Below are 16,047 nucleotides of genomic sequence, written 5' to 3' on the forward strand. Positions count from 1 at the left end.
GATCTCTTGCACGTCCTTCTGTCTCACTCTGCTTTGTCTGTCTTCTTTGCAATGAACAAGAATTCGTATCGTTAGGAGAAAATGGCAGCTTGTGCTTAGCCGCTCGAAGTGTCTCAGCAGGCCCTGAACCCGCAGCTTATGTCCGACCCTGTGAAAAGCGTGTACATGCTCAGATCGTTTGCTCAGAGCGTGCCTCTGACGACGTTCGTCGGTGCCTCTCACGTGGGAAGCCCCGATCATCCCACGCTCGCTTTCTGCCATGACTTCGCGATGCAAGTAGCATCGTCGGCTCGGATGTACCGGTATACCCGATGCTCGGACCTCTGCCCGCCACTGTCAAGATCGACGTGGGTTCAAGAACCCAAAAAAAATGCGGAGAGAGAATTTGAATTTCGCCGAAATCGAACCACCGCACCCCGCTTGGCCTCCGTCGGAAAGTCGGGATAGGCGCTTGGGCTGGCGAGATCCGGAAAGCACGTAGCAAGCCATTCCAGAAAAGAAGATGCTGTGTAACAAAGCAAGCCTTCCTCGAGACACCTGCCTGAACACTCGTGTCTTCGTACCAGACTCCGTATCGAGACTCATGTCATCGGAGGACGCAGACGACAAGACTCGAATGGATCTGTGCTAGTCTACGTCGTAGCCCGAATTGTGATCTGCGAAGCGTTGTTGCAAAGGTGAAGTGATGGCGGGCCGAGGACGCGGGCGCGTAGAAATCTTGAGTGCTGATTTGTTGTTCGGAGGAATTCAAGCGGTTGACCTGCACCGCAGCTGCGACCCCGCGCTTCGGCTAAATTTGTCCTTTTGTTTTTGCGACCCCCACGTCCACTGAACTTTGAACATTGACCCGACCCCACAGCGACGGGTTCACTGCCCCTTCGTTGTCCCTCACTTGACAATAGCCATCCAGTCACTACCGCATCGTTCGTAGTCTCTTGCCACGATGCAGCAATGAGTGAGAAAGTGATGGCAATCCATACTTTCTCGTGAGCCCAAGAGGAGTTGCAGCATCGCAGTCAACAGTGGAGAGGGCCAAGTTGTTCGTTAAGCGATTTTTGTTTTGACAAATCGAAAAAGAGAAATTCATAGCCGAAGTCATGGTGGACCGGTGTTGTCATTGCACGCTGTACGCCTCTAGTTGGGTGTGCAGCGTGGGTTCGACACGGGGGTTGCGCCGAGGGCCAATCGGTGTAAAGATGTCGCCGGTCCCTTTTATGCCAGTGGCGAGTGGCTTGCGGGCTCCAGGAACGTCGCTTCTCGGTGCAACTCGTACCCCGCTTTGATGCGCACGCGCAGCTAGCGCTTAGCCCGGGGTCGCCAGCGTGGGGTGGATGTGGTGCCCCTCACTTGCGTTTGTATAAGAAGCAGCGAGCTCGCCGACGGATCCTTTCTTCTCGCTCACCTCCTCGCGATCTCTTCCCTTTGTGCGACACTTCCTCCTCCTACGCCGCTGCGTGACGCGTCCATTTCTTGGCCTGTTTCTTCGACCCAACAACTTTTCTTTCCCTTCTTTCCTCTCGACAATCGAAGCGATTTTCTTCAGAGATGGGTGACAAGCTCTCAAAGGATCCAGTCTGGGGATCTGACCGCCCCTCTGACGCTCAGCAAGACACTCACGATGCGCACTCTATTGAACAAGTGCAAGAAATCTCCGGCGTTGCTACTCCAGTGGCGGCACTCGACCCTAGCTCGGAAGAGTACAAGCAGCTCGAAAAACGACTCGTTCGCAAGATCGACATCCGTCTAATGCCCGTCCTTGTCGTGCTATATATAATGAATTACTTGGTTTGTAGAATGTTATGCTTCAAGCAGCTTGAGGAGAGGTTGTTGTCGCCATCAAAGTTGGTGGCGATGGCGATGAGCAGCGAATCGCACCCAAAATCTTCCAAGCGAAACGAAATGCAATGCAGGGCACGGTCCGCTGACACGTTTCCTATTATGTCTCTCTCCACGCTCTGACCGCTCCCTCCCGATAGGATCGAAACTCGATCTCGACAGCTAGAGACAACGGCCTGACCCGAGATCTCCAGCTCAAGGACACTGAATACCAGACGGCGCTCAGTATCCTCTTTGTCGGATACATCACTTTCCAGATCCCCTCAAACTTGCTCATGACCAGGATCGGTCGGCCTTCGCTCTACATCCCCACCTTTGTCGCGCTGTGGGGCATCGTCTCTGCATGCACTGCCGCAGCAAAGGGCTACCACTCGTTGCTCGCCATCCGTATCTGCTTGGGCATCGTCGAAGCTCCCTTCTTTCCAGGTGCGTTGGCATTGCTAGGATACTTCTACAAGAAGCAGGAAATGGCTACGAGGACTGCCATCCTCTTCTCGGGTAGTATCATCAGCAACGCATTCTCAGGATTGATCTCCGCCGGAATCTTGTCTGGAATGCAAGGCAAGGCCGGGTTGCATAGCTGGCAGTGGCTTTTCATCCTCGAGGGCAGTATCACGGTGGTGATCGCATTGATGGCGGTGTTTATCCTGCCCGACATGCCGCACAATTCCAGGTTCTTGACGCCCGAGGAACGCGAGATGGCTGTCAACAGGCTCTCGGTCAACTCCGGAACGACGTTGACTACAGAGGACCAGGACGGAACACCCATGCAGGGTCTCAAGATGGCGGTCATGGACATCAAGGTTTGGGTGCTTGTCTTTATGCTCACCGCCGTGACCACCGGTGTCGGCTTCAACCAATTCTTCCCTACGATCGTAGGATCTCTCGGCTACTCTCACACCGTCACGCTGCTCCTCACCGCGCCCATCTGGTTCTTTGCCTTCCTCGCGTGTCTCGCCAACGGTCTTCACTCTGATCGAGTGCAAGAGCGAACGCTCCACATCATCGGCCCCCTCGTCCTCGGTATCGTCGGCTTCATCATCTCCTCCACCACTACCAGCCTGGGTGGTCGCTTCTTCGCGCTCTTCATCGAAGCCTCTTCCTACGCCGGCTACACCTGCGTGCTCGGCTGGATTGCTCCCTCCATCCCCACCCCCAAGTACAAGAAGGCCGTCGCCCTCGCCCTCATCAATGCCTTTTCGCAACTCGGCAACATCTCCGCCAGCTACGTGTGGCCGAAGAAGTGGGGACCCAAGTACTGGCAGAGCAACACCATCAGCGCTTCCATGTTCGTCGCTTGCATCATCCTCGTCTTGCTCCACAGGACGATGCTCAAGATGGAGAACAACAAGTTGGACGCGATCAAGAGCGAGTTGGTCAACCGCGGGAGTGCGTTTGCTGCAGAAGACGATGTGTACGATGACAAAACTCAGACTGTGCGGGATCCAGAGTCGCATTTGACGACGGACGCTATGTCGAACAAGCAGAAGACGAGGATTGCCATGGCCAAGAGCTCATTCCGATACATGTTGTAATTTTGCCCCCTTGGTACTCATGATGCTCGACATGACTGGAAACGTGTCACCCCAGCAACCATGAAAGAGTGTGCTTGTGCGAGTGGCGGATAAGTGGGCAGCACGTCCGATTTGGCAGGCTGTCATTTGTAGGCAAGTTGATTCCACCGGCTGAAAGCTGTCACGGACGTCGCGAAGAAGACTGCGTGCGAACGAATCGGGAGAAATTGCCCGATCGACGGATTCAGAGCAAAAGAACAACACTTTCGACTCCACTTCGATTCTCCCAAGGTAACGCATGAACCTTCATCACCAACTCCCACCGCCTTCTTCGCTGGACAGTCTCGCTCGGTAAGACCGGTCATGTCTTCTTCACCGAACGCACACGCTCACATATAGCGCTTGCCAACTTTCGCCGGCATTCGCCCGACCAAAAGCATCGGCGACGATGTCACTCGATCTAGACTGGAGCCTCTTGGACGACCACCTATCCGACCGTTTCCTCGAGACCATCAACCGTGCGCTCGAGACTTCCGCTTCTAAGCGACCCTCTTTCATTGGCGATGTGCGCTTCGAGAATCTGCGCTTTGGATCCGACCCACCTGATGTCGCCATCCGGTCCATCACCGACATCTGGCCGGACTTTGTCTCGATCGACGACCCGCCTCTGCGTCGACGTGGAGCACGTCACGCCACACCAGCGAGCAATGCGACGACGCTGGTAGAGTCGCCAACGGAGAGCTTCTCGGCGCATCATGGCGGAGTCGTGGGAGGCGGCGATATACCATTGCGGACGTATACGCAGTTTGATGATGCTGCGCCGCCGAACAGAATTCATGGACCGCCAAGTGTCGTTTCGGCGAGCATTGCCGGGAGTGCACCGATGACGCCTGCGGCAGGGTTTGGAGGGGCGAACGGGTACTATCAGCAGTGGTCGGCTGCGCTAGCGTCGAGAGGGATACGAGCTGCTGGGATGGGTGGAGCAGCATCGTTACCACAAACGCAAGTGACGAGTCCAATCGACTCGGTTCCTCCATCGCCAGGTTACTTTCAACACTGGCAGCAGCAGCAACAACACTCCACAACGTCCGGGCTGGGACTACCGTACTCGGCAAATAACTCGAGACAGACGAGCTTCGTCGCATCTTCTTTTCGCGGTGGCGGACCTGGTCCGCAAAGCAGCGTCAGTCAAATTGGCGCAAAGCGAGACAGCGATAGCCTGCATCCGCCCCTTTCCCACGGATTGAACGGGGCTGGGTTCGGTGCGAGACCGTCGATGCGATCAACCCCAACAGCCTCGTTCCGCTCGTTGTCGGGTCAAATCTCACCAGGAGACGAACGAGAAGTAACGCCCTCCCCATCCTCCTCCTCGCAACTTCCTTCGTTGCAAATGCGATTATCACTCGTATGGCCCACCACAACGTTTCGACTCACCATCACGACCAGCCTGCTCATCAACTACCCCAGTCCAGCATTCATGTCCCTTCCCCTCACCCTCTCCGTCACAGGCTTCACGATGCGTTCCGGACTGATCATCGCACTCGAGGGAGAACATCAGCGTGCTCACGTCTGTCTCGTCGAAGAGGACGATGGCGCGGAAACACCCGCTGCACCTGCTGCAGCTGCATCGGCAGGAGTCGGAGGTGCGGGTGCCAAAAAGGCGACATCAGCAGGGATGAACATCTTGCCGCAGCTGACGTTCGAGAGCGAAGTCGGAGAACACGAGAAGCACGTGCTGAAGAATGTAGGGAAGGTGGAGAAGTTCATAGCAGAGGTGATTAGAAAAGGGTTGGAGGATGAATTGGTTTATCCCAATTACTATACCATTGATCTGCCGACGAAGGGGAGATCGTAATGCAGTTGATACACGCAAAGCGATGCCAGACAGAGAGGCTGAGAGTGTGAAAGTGCCTCACTGATAGAGATGGTAAGGAACGATGATGCTCGTGTAGAAAGGTGAGGAGACCGGCTCGGCCGAAAGAGAGTTCGGAGGGAGAAAAATCGTATCAGATAAGACTGGCTCGCGTGTGTCTGCACGAGGTGCAGAGGGCGGCCAACCACAGTCGAGCAATTTGGCTTCTCAGAGCCTCCTCTGAACTCGGTCCTCACGAACCATGCATGGCCTTCGCCAAATGTATCGACTTCGATTACCAAGCGACGCTCTCAAAGTACGTGCTGAGAATGATTCACCCGCAAAAGGGACGAAGATCCATCGTCGGAGGTCGGATTCGACTCCACCAGCAGATCCGGAGATTAGAGCTGCAAGCGAAATGGGAACGGTAACGCGCTGTGCAGTGCCTGTCTCCTTTTGCGGTGGAGCTGAAGGAGAGAGGGCTACGTCGCACTTCTGAGCAAGAATTCAAGAAAAGTCCTATTTTTCTCTGGACCGAACCGAACAAGAAAGGGCGTCACAGGCAGGGTAATCCGACTCGACTGATTTGCCACATTCGACGGAAGAGGGCGCGAAATTAACCGCACAGCTCTCGGCGTTATCTCGAGTTCAGGCCAAATTTCTCTCTTTGGTTGCCCGTGTGGATTTTTCTCCACGGCTCAGAGTCACACTCTGTGGACTGCGCTTCTGCATGGTCTGCTCCGTCCATCATCTCGACTTCACTACATCCAGCAAGTCTACACAACTCGTAACAGCATTCTACCTTCGGCTCCACCACCGACACTGTCAGCATCGTACACTTGCTTTGCATCCAAGTACAACCCCGCAAAGCAGGCCCTCACTCAGCTACGGCAGACGCCTCTCAGTGTTTTCCGCCTTGCCAACCTGACCTTGCCCGCTGTTTCGTAGCCGTATATAGTCCTTGACGAACGACACAACTCGCAATCATGTCGCCTCCCGTAGCTACCGACGCTGCCTTCGCACACAACTCGAATGGCGTAGTCTCGTCCACGACCGTCGATCCCACCGGCACCGTCCTTGTCATAGGCTCCATGTCCTCTGCCAAAAGCGGTGCATACCAGAAAGTGATCGAAGCGTACTCGGGACGTCAAGTCGAGATGCACATGGTGGATCGCCTCACCGATGGCGCTACGTCGCTCAACTCCAGCACATACCCCCTTGCACACCTCGCCGTGCACTACGCCGACGCTGCTAGTCCTGTTCTGCTCTCCAGCCTGCACTCTGCTCTGCAGCCCAACGCCAAGATCATCGTCGAGGCAGGAGAGCTGGTCGATGCCGCCACAGCGCAGAAGGTCAAGGCCGAGCTGACCATCGCCGGCTTTACGGATATTCAGACCAATGTATCCACCGGCGTCGTCACTGCATCCAAGCCCGCGACTGCTTCCAGCTCCTTTTCGATCGGTTCCTCCTCCGGCACATCTTCCGCCCTGCCCCTTCGCAGGAAGCTCGGCGGCAGCTCCTCCGCCTCCGCCAAGAAATCGCTGTGGGCCACTCAACCAGCCTCCTCCAACGACCTGATCGACCAATCCTCGCTCCTCCGCGACGCCGATTTCGTCGCCACCACCGCCGTCAAACGACCCGATTGCGATGTCGGCCCCGGTCAGGGCAAGAAGAAGAAGGCCTGCAAAGGCTGCACCTGTGGACTCCGCGAAATGCAGGAGGAAGAAGAACGTACCGCAAACAGCAACGTCGTTCAACTCGATACCGAAGACATGGACATGCCCAACGGCGAACCCCCGGCGGGCGGGAAGAGGACCGAGGTCACAGAGACCATCATCGGCAAAGACGGCAAGCCCAAGACGATCAAGCGCATCCAGGTGGATACCAAGGGCGCGACCAGCAGCTGTGGAAGCTGCTTCCTGGGCGATGCGTTCAGATGCTCCAGCTGTCCGTATCTGGGATTGCCGGCGTTTGAGCCTGGTCAGAAGGTCGAGATCCCGGTTGGTATGGATGATGATATTTGATATGAGAAGACGATTAAAGGTGTAACTGTAGCTTAATGTTGAAGTGTCTTTTGCAAAAGGATGATACCTTGCTTGTGGCGTGGTTTGATGTCGCCGATGCATCTGTGTTGCATCATCGGATGTGCCGAAACAGGTCTTTTGTTCGCTCATACGTTGCACGCTGCAAAACGAGAACGAACGACGATTGAATTTGAGGGTATAAATGAGCGTACGAACCACTTGCACAACACGTTTTCTCACGCCGGCTACCTAGAAACCGCCCTTCCTCTTCCTTCCCGTATACCTGCTGTCGAGCGGAACATCTTCCTTGCCTCTCTTTCTATTCAACTCCTTCTTCCTCACGATGTACTCCTTGGCGGTCTCGCCGCTCCTCTTCTTCTTCTTGCCCTTTCTGTCGTCTCTATCCAGCCTCCTCTTTTCGTACTTGACGCCGCTCTTTCCCGTCTCCGCATCTTCATGATCATGCACTAGCCCTTGCGGCAGCTCCTGCTTTGCAGCTTCCCCGTTGGGTCCGACCATCATCTCTCCACCTACCCACAACACCAGGTAGAATTTTTTGGCCTTTCTCGAGTTCGGATAGTCCACCACCAGTCCTCCGCCAAAGCCGGCTCTTGTGGCGAATTGCATGATGAACTTCACCTGGTCGTCCGATTCCGGGTAGAACTGGAACACAGCTCTCGCGCCGCGGGAGAGGGACGAGTAGAGGGTTGTGAAGAAGTTGGCTAGACGCGCTGCGGGGTTGTGAGAGGTAGAATCCGCATTGCACAGCCACTGGAGGACGGAGATGGAGATAGCTCCATCGAAAGAGCCTGCACGGAAGGTGCAACCCTGACCTGCGTCGGCGAGCATGATGTCTCCCTCGGTTTCCTTTTCCAGCGCGACCTCGAGCATGGACGGGGAGATGTCGATTCCGATCCATTCGTGTCCGTGTTCGGTGATGATCTCACCGGATAGACCGGAGCCGCAGCCGATGTCGAGGAGGAGCGCGGGAGTGCGGTGGGCGGGAAGCATGAGCAGCTCGAGCGCTCGTTCGGTCATTTCGGCTTGAATGGTCTGTACACGCGTGTTGGCGGTGTATTTGGAGGCTTCGGTGTCATTGTAGAATATCTCGGGCGGCGCTAGGTGTTCTGGACGTGACATGTTGGCGAACTGCTCAGCGTGATGCTGGAAGGAGCGGTGTATGCGGAGGACTGGATGTATGGCAGAACTAGTATGAACGGGAGGGACATTAGTTGGTGTTCTTCTCAAAAATTTCCCTGAGAGTGTGCAGCACCGAAATCCGAATCCAGGGTCTGATGCTAGGTCTGACAGTCAACCGGCCGAAAACGAAATTGAACCCAAAAAGGTGGAGGCATGACGCGCGATTTTTTGCGGTTGCAGAGCGTGACAGAGCCCAGCTTCGGCTCCTAGGCTGCACAACTGCACGCTTACATAGCTTGACAAGCGCCGTAGCCCAAGGTTTCGGTGTGACACAGGGAAGCTCGTTCGAAGACATGATATAGACCGAGGGTGTTGTTCTCCCACATCACATCGCACTGGAGGGCAAGCGCATACACGTAAGGCTAGCATCGACAAGCTCGAGATTCGAACTCCCTTCATCGAACGATAAAGGACAAACAAGACATCCATGCGTCCTTGAAGATAAGGTCGAACCAAAGCAGAGATCATGCTGGTCTCTGCGACGCGGGCGTTCCGCACCCCCAGTGCACCACGGACGACTGCTGCTGCACTTCCATCGTGCTCGTATGGCTACACGACACTGTCAGCATCACAAACTGTATCATTACGTTACCCTCGTCGATCTTCGCTAAATGCTTCCACACACCGGATCGAGCGTGCATCTCGCGGGCTGGCTTCCTTCACCGGCGCATCACCCACCCACTCCGAACCCAACGCGCTACAAGTCACCGACCCCCTCCTCATCTACCGCGCCAAAGTAGCCCGCGGCGAACTCGAAGAGGACGAAGAACAACTCCGAGCCCTCATCGAACTGCGTCGTATCAACCGAACTCTACGCGACTACGTTCCCCCCGCCCATCTCCTCGGCATCCTCCACGACGACTCGCAATCCTCGTCTTCTTCCGCTCTGGCCTCGGCGATCGATGCTCGACTGCGTCCTGGAGCCAAAGAGTTTCAAGAAGAACCGAGCTCTCGCAAAGGTGAGAACATCGGAGAGCTCGTACGATGGTTGAGCGAGAGCGAAGGTTTGGCGGAACTGGGAACGCCCAAGGGATTGTTGATCACAGGCACACCAGGGACGGGAAAAAGCATGGTCATGGATATCTTCTACGACTCTCTGCCGACAAAGTACAAGTTCAGGCGGCATTACCATCATCTCTTGCTCGATCTGTACAAGATCATCTGGCAGGAAGCCGAACGGAGACGTCTAGCGGTGCGTCAGGGAACACCACGATCCACAGCAACACCAGAGATCGGTACAGGTGCCGTGTGGACCAGAGAGAACAGATCTTCCTCGTGGAGGAGAGCTCTTCGTGGCATGCCGTTCTTCCGTCCCGACTCCCTCGCAGATGACCCCAACGAGAAACTTCAGTACATCCCAGGACCCGATGGAGACGTCGTCAAGACAACACTGCCGCTGCACGCCGCAGCACATCTTTTCCTGAATCACGGACACATCCTGTTGTTTGATGAGATTCAGTTGGTGGATGTGGCGAGTGCAGGGCTGCTGAGGAGGACGTTGGAGGCGTATTGGAGGTTGGGAGGCGTGGTTGTGGGGACGAGCAATAGGATCCCGAAGGATTTGTATGCGAGCAACGTTCAGAGGGGACAGTTGACGCAATTCTTGGAGATCCTGCAGGAGAGATGTCCGAATCACGAGATGAGAAAGAGCAGGGATTTCAGGAGACAGCCTTTCTACCGCCAAGAATGGCTCGCTAGGAATGAGGAAGCCGAAGACAGCGTAGAGAACACACAAGATTCGGGCAGTGAACCCGCGGGCGAGGTCTCAACTGCACCTCAAACGTCGTACTTCCTCCGCAGTGAAGCGGAAAAATACGATCGCCTGGTCTCCGAGGTCATCGCCGGTCGAGCCTCCAGTCCTACCACGCTCAACGTGTACGGACGCAAGCTGCACGTACCCCGGTCCATCCCCTCCACCTCTACCTCACCCTCCGTCTGCCGATTCACCTTCTCCGAACTATGCGACTCCCCGCTCGGTCCCGCGGACTACCTCACCCTCGCCTCCACCTATCATACGTTCATCCTCGAGGGCGTGCCCCAGCTCACCCTCATGCAGAAGAACCAGGCCCGTCGGATGATCACCCTCCTCGACGCCGTCTACGAAGCCGGGTGCCGCCTCGTCGTTCTCGCCGACGCTGCGCCCGACGATCTCTTCTTCCCCGATGCCGAGGGCGCTGCACAACACGCAGCTAGAGGTCCTGCTGCTGGTCCCGGCGACGTCCGCCCCGAACTCCAGTACAAGGGTGATGCTATGGAAGACGTGGTCGACATGTCGACGAAGGGTGGTCGCAGCCCGTTCTTGACTCCTCCGCCGGGTCAGGGTTATCCGGAGGAAGACGAGATCGCTCGAAGAAAGGCGAACCAACGCGTGGATTTCAACCGGGACGAATTCATGACGGAATCGCTCATCATGGCTGAAACCCTGTCGGAAGCCATGCAGGATACAGAAGAGGGGTTCAGACCCAACATATCGGCTTACTCTTCCGACAAACCTTCGACCCGATCTACCGTCGAGTCGAAGAAGGACGACAAAATCGGTTTCAAACATCTGGCGATCTTCAGTGGCGAGGACGAAAGGTTCTCGTACCAAAGAGCCGTTTCCCGCCTCTTTGAGATGAGTCATCCGGACTGGATGAAGCGGAAAGGTTGGAGGCCTTTCTTGAGCAACGAGATGGATTCTTGGGCAGGCACATCCACGAAAGAAGAGGCGGTGGGGAAAGCGATCGTGGCGAACGAGTTGAACGAAGCGCAGAGACACATGGACCGTGCTGCGAGTGCTGCGGCTAGCGTTTCCGTCTCTGCGGATTCGCCGCGATTTGTCGATCCGAGTGGAGATTTCGCGGAAGAAGCGTCGTACGAGACAGCGTCCTTCCCAGGCAGAAGGGATGCACAGACAAAGTTGGAGCAGGAGATGGAGGAGTGGACCGCGAGGAAGTTGCAGCAGCAGCAGAAGCAGGAACAATCTCAGGGAGGAAAGAAGTACGAGGCACCGGACTTCTCGCCAGGACCGATCGGGAAGAAGCGGAATCGAGATCAGGGACCACCGGTGCTGTCCGAGGCGCACATCTGGGGTGTCAGGGAGGATTGGGGTAAGAAGGCTGGTGCGTGGGGTAAAGGTTCTGCGATCTTTGCTCAAGATGAGCCTGCTGAAGGTTCGCATCCTGCACGATCGACGCGTCGTCCCACCAGCTCCCCAACTCATCCCAGTCCGAGCAACACTGGAAGCGGAAGCAAGAGATCCTTCTCCACCTCCTCCCACCTCTCTGCTCGCACGATCGATTTCTACTCAACCCTGCAAGTACCTCGATCAGCAACGCAAGCGCAGATCAAATCGCAGTTCTACAAGCTCTCCAAAGAGCTGCACCCTGACGTCAACCCATCCGAAGACGCCAAGAAACGGTTCCAACAGGTCTCGGAAGCGTACGCCACGCTCTCGCACCCAAAAGACCGAAAGGCGTACGATCGACAATCCTCCTCTGCTTCTTCCTCCTCTTCTTCCTCCAATTACTCTGGTTATGGGGATAACGTCGGCGGAGGCGGAGGGTACTACTACAACTCGGAGGACAACATCAACCGTCGCGCCCGAGCCACCTACGCATGGGACTACCAACGACGTAGAAAGGCGCAGGAAAGCGCAAGCTTCGGTAGACAGACGCATTCGAGCGTGTTCAACGACAGCATGACCGGTGGTGGGGGCGATGCGTTCGAGACTCTGGCTGCACAGCAGAGGGCGAGGGAGGCGAGGAACAGGGCGAGGCAGACGGGCAGCGCGGCGAGCACGATGCAGGAGAGGGAGTATCAGTCGGATGTGGCGAATCCGTTGGTCAGGTTTGGGCAGGTGGTGGTGATGCTGTACATGGTGTACAAGGCGGGGACGTTTTTCGTGGGACAGGGGGGTGAGGGGAGAGGGAGGAGAGCCGATGGTAGAAGGGTGTGAGCGGCAATGGCAAGTCCATCGAAAGCAGTCTTTTGAGAGAGATCAGTGGTGTGCGTGTGCAAGATCAGGGTTGATGTTTGTCGTGTGTTTGAAAGCTCTCGATCGCAGCGCTGCAAACGATGAGAGGCTGTCTGACATCCTAACCGGGTCGTCAATCATCACTCGTACCACACCTCGGGACACTCACAAATCACAGCTTCCACCGTCATCCCCCCCTCACAAACTGATGAGTCCCGTTCGGAAACATTTGCATTCCCAAATCATCCTAATCACGCACACCATCTTCGTCAGTTCAACCTCTTAGCACCCTGACCGGTTCCCCTATGCTCGCTGCTCGCATGACCCTCTGCACCTCCCTCCCTGTCATCTCCACCATCCGGCATGATCAACAGGATCACCACGGGAATCGCGTACATCCAGTACTTCTGCACAAAGCTCTTCTCCGGTGGAGCAACTTTGACGCTTCCGTCTTCGTTGGTGGGTTGTGCGGTTCTCAGTGTCAATTTTGCTGCCTTTTGCGGTTGGATCGACTTGACAGCTGTGTTGAACTTGAGTTCTTCCACGGGCGGTTGTTGTGGTGGGGTGGTGGTGGGGGAACGAGAGTTCCTTCGACGGGAGAGTTGTCGTTGACGTTGTTTTCGACGTTCTTCCCTCACCAGAGACATCTTACGGTCGGAAGGGAGCGGACAGTTGGTGTGATCGAGAGAGATGTCCTTGATGCGATAGCCGAGCGAGACGATGGAATCGGATCGGAGGGTGATGAGCAGTTCATCGTCGATGGACGGTAGATCCCGATGACCCTGCTGCAAGTGGCATAAACGCACCGATGTGTAGAGACCGGCATCTTCGCTTATTTCGGCGCCGGATGGGACAAGTGCTAGTTGATATAGCAGCTCGCTAGCTTTTCCTTCCCATGCCTGGTCGTGAAGGGACTTGGTTTCGGATGCGGAGAGTAGATTCGTGAAGGACGTGTTGAAGGACGATACTTCGAGAAACCCACGTTGCGTCCACGATGTAATGGGAGAGGACGACGAAGATGCGTCGAGCGTTGTAATTCGGTGAAGGACCGAGTAGGACGGACCGCCGTCGAGCGTCGCTGCCGCTGCAGGGAGGGTGGCGAAAGACGCCGCAGCCAGGAGCGAGGAGACGAATGCGGTCTTCATCTTGTCCAAATCCGATTCGGAATTGAGGGACGGGTTTGATGCCAAGCTGCAAGAAGATTCCTATGAAAAGGCGATGCAGCGATCCGCAGACAAAGCAAGAGCCCCTTCGTGTGAGTTCTCAGAATAGTTGCCGATATGCTGTCGCAAGATGGTGGTGATGATTGTGCTGCACGCGCGCCTGCTCCTCTGTGAAGACAGAAGACTCCAAAACCAAGTGCACAGAATTGGGACGTGCACAATTGCTATTTTCCGTTTTGTTAGGCCTGTGATCTGACACACATTTGACGAAAAGAAGGCTACTCCATGCTCATGCTTGCGTCGCATCCTGATGCAAGTCACGCCATGATCAGCCAGACGAGCTCGACTTCGGACTCGGGCGTAAGTACGCATGTCAAGAGCGTGAAGATGTATATTTGCATTGAACGACTGATGCAGGAAACAAGAACAAATGCTTTGCGAAGAAATAGGAATGGTCGTGATCTGATCAAAGGGTAATGACAATGAATGGTGTGCGCTCCGATGCGACGAAAGATGTACGAGATGCCGATGCGGCTTGAGAAATGCCAATATAAACAATCGTAGGGTCGACGCCAGCATGAAGCTACATGACAATGCAGCAGCAGCCACCCTTGTCAACTTTATCGTCGTCCCTGGCACCCTGCTTACCTTGTGCAAGTGGTGCTGGCGCTGAGGCTTGGCTGGGTTGCGCCGTAGTGCTCGGAGCGTGGGACTCGAAGGTCTGCATCGGTACGAACTCTTGTTGGGAGCGCTGTGCGTGATTCTGCTGCAGGTGATCTTTCTGAGCCTGCGGCTCGGGCTGCGCTTGCGACGCTTGGATCGACTGCTGTTGTGAGCGTCCAGATTGCTGGCTGCGTCGACTGCTAGCCCTTGAACGAGATCTCTCGCTGAAGCCCGCTTGGGCAGGACTGAGATTGCTGTTCTTGTGCTGCAGCGCTGGACCAGGTATCAACATTTGTTCATCGCCTAGATCATTACCGGCTTGCTGCTCTTGTGGCAGTCCATTTTGCTTGTTCGCCTTTTGCATCGCGATGACATCACTCCTACTGAGTGGCAGCCCGTTCTTGTCCCACGTGTCAATCAAACCCTCGTAGCGGCCGAGCTGACCCTCCATGCCTGCCCTCAGGAACTGTTCCTGCTGCAACTTTCTCGCAACAGTCGGAATGATCTGGTCCTCCCAGCTATTGACGCTTTTGCTGCCGGGAGAGGCGCCAAACTCGCTCATTGTCGAGTCACCGTCCTGGCCGAAAGCCGGCGGCGCTGATACTTCGCGATAGCGTACTTGATCTATCTTGGAGAGTGAGCGAAAAGCGTCTGGTTGGACATTGCGAGACCGGAGGCTGGAGGAGGGGGTTGCAGGTGACGCTGGGTGAAACTCTTCATGCGCACGTAGCAGCTTGGCTGTTGGGGAGGGCGTGGCTCCGAGAGGTCCAAACTCTTCCATGAGTTTGGGATCCATGGCTGCTTTGCGACGCGACAAGGAGTTGCTTCTCTGGTGACTGTTGCCTGGCTTCGCGGTGATGTCCCTCGACGGATGGTATTGCTGTGAGTCGTGCGACGGCTGATTCGGACTGCGTCGGGAGGTGGCCGAATAGGCCGGATCAATCGCGTCCAAACTTGGCCGCATGGGAGTCGACTGCGTTCGCAGTCTTTTCCTTTCAGATGCCGAAGAACTCTGAACCGCGTCTCCTGCAACCTTTCCCTCGGGAATAGCATCGACGGTGCTATCCATCCCTTCCTTCGTCACTCCACCATCAGTGTCGGTGGAAGACGCGTTGGTAGCGCTCGATCCACCATTGAGCCTTTGAGTTGCATTTGAGCGCGAAGCAGCGATCTGTCTCGCCTTTTCCCTCGCTCTTGCCGTAGCATCGTGAGACAAAGCAGAACCCCTTTCTGTTTTGCTGTCTTGCGAGTCAGCAATTTGAAAAGGGAAGCTGGACGACACCACATCTCCAGACTGCTGTCGTGATGGTGCTCTCATCGAGGCAAAGCGGTTGTGGAACTGGTCTATCGAGGACTCGCGATGATGGTGGACCACTTCACGTGATATTCTGCGGTCTGAAGCAGCGGCGCGGGGATCGCGGTGGTCGATGGATTGACGCGAGCGTGCCCAACCCTCGTCGCTGTCCTGGATACGACTGATGCGTTTGCTGAGGTTGTTCGACTCGGCCTGGAGCTTCTTGCGCAAGGCAGGCACGACCTGCTCGTCCCAAGGGACGTTGGACTGCACTGTTGGAGGTATGGAAGACGGACCCCAGTCGTCAAATTCGTTTGTATTCTGGCGGTTGGCGAGCGGGACCCGCACGCTGCGCGAGAGTGGAAGTGTCGCTGCCGCCATTGTTGCAGGGGCTGACCAGCTTGAATGGCTGTCAGGTGATGTGATAGGAATGCCGTCAAGATTGCTCCGAGCAAAACAGCAAGCTTGTTGATGATGAGCAGGTGCATCGCATTCTCAGCCCTAGCCTTCTAGCTTTCTCCCGCTGCGGCAGATATGAAAAGACGG

General features: G+C 55.8%; 8 protein-coding genes across 8 annotated transcripts; 5 read left to right on the forward strand and 3 right to left on the reverse strand.

Moving 5' to 3' along the window:
• Positions 1-138: 138 nt before the first annotated feature.
• Positions 139-3,371, forward strand: PHSY_004005 (hypothetical protein; the record flags this gene model as incomplete). Its single annotated transcript, XM_012334622.1, has 4 exons — positions 139-347; positions 567-677; positions 1,689-1,785; positions 1,977-3,371. The coding sequence occupies 4 exons, from the start codon at positions 139-141 to the stop codon at positions 3,369-3,371; spliced, it is 1,812 nt and encodes a 603-aa protein (XP_012190012.1).
• A 427-nt stretch (positions 3,372-3,798) lies between these two features.
• On the forward strand, positions 3,799-5,205 carry PHSY_004006 (mitochondrial inheritance component mdm12; the record flags this gene model as incomplete). The annotated part of the gene is made up of 1 exon (XM_012334623.1): positions 3,799-5,205. One exon carries the CDS (start codon positions 3,799-3,801, stop codon positions 5,203-5,205), a length of 1,407 nt encoding a protein of 468 aa, XP_012190013.1.
• A 263-nt stretch (positions 5,206-5,468) lies between these two features.
• On the forward strand, positions 5,469-6,150 carry PHSY_004007 (DNA repair protein Rad50; the record flags this gene model as incomplete). The annotated part of the gene is made up of 2 exons (XM_012334624.1): positions 5,469-5,629; positions 5,997-6,150. 2 exons carry the CDS (start codon positions 5,469-5,471, stop codon positions 6,148-6,150), a joined length of 315 nt encoding a protein of 104 aa, XP_012190014.1.
• A 38-nt stretch (positions 6,151-6,188) lies between these two features.
• On the forward strand, positions 6,189-7,226 carry PHSY_004008 (hypothetical protein; the record flags this gene model as incomplete). Its single annotated transcript, XM_012334625.1, has 1 exon — positions 6,189-7,226. The coding sequence occupies one exon, from the start codon at positions 6,189-6,191 to the stop codon at positions 7,224-7,226; it is 1,038 nt and encodes a 345-aa protein (XP_012190015.1).
• A 249-nt stretch (positions 7,227-7,475) lies between these two features.
• On the reverse strand, positions 7,476-8,366 carry PHSY_004009 (hypothetical protein; the record flags this gene model as incomplete). The annotated part of the gene is made up of 1 exon (XM_012334626.1): positions 7,476-8,366. The coding sequence occupies one exon, from the start codon at positions 8,364-8,366 to the stop codon at positions 7,476-7,478; it is 891 nt and encodes a 296-aa protein (XP_012190016.1).
• A 526-nt stretch (positions 8,367-8,892) lies between these two features.
• On the forward strand, positions 8,893-12,363 carry PHSY_004010 (potential mitochondrial ATPase; the record flags this gene model as incomplete). The annotated part of the gene is made up of 1 exon (XM_012334627.1): positions 8,893-12,363. One exon carries the CDS (start codon positions 8,893-8,895, stop codon positions 12,361-12,363), a length of 3,471 nt encoding a protein of 1,156 aa, XP_012190017.1.
• A 287-nt stretch (positions 12,364-12,650) lies between these two features.
• Positions 12,651-13,526, reverse strand: PHSY_004011 (hypothetical protein; the record flags this gene model as incomplete). Its single annotated transcript, XM_012334628.1, has 1 exon — positions 12,651-13,526. One exon carries the CDS (start codon positions 13,524-13,526, stop codon positions 12,651-12,653), a length of 876 nt encoding a protein of 291 aa, XP_012190018.1.
• A 601-nt stretch (positions 13,527-14,127) lies between these two features.
• On the reverse strand, positions 14,128-15,882 carry PHSY_004012 (hypothetical protein; the record flags this gene model as incomplete). Its single annotated transcript, XM_012334629.1, has 1 exon — positions 14,128-15,882. One exon carries the CDS (start codon positions 15,880-15,882, stop codon positions 14,128-14,130), a length of 1,755 nt encoding a protein of 584 aa, XP_012190019.1.
• Between the last annotated feature and the right edge of the window lie 165 nt (positions 15,883-16,047).

Source organism: Pseudozyma hubeiensis (genome assembly GCF_000403515.1).
Source record: "Pseudozyma hubeiensis SY62 DNA, scaffold: PHS38, whole genome shotgun sequence".
NCBI lineage: Eukaryota > Fungi > Basidiomycota > Ustilaginomycetes > Ustilaginales > Ustilaginaceae > Pseudozyma > Pseudozyma hubeiensis.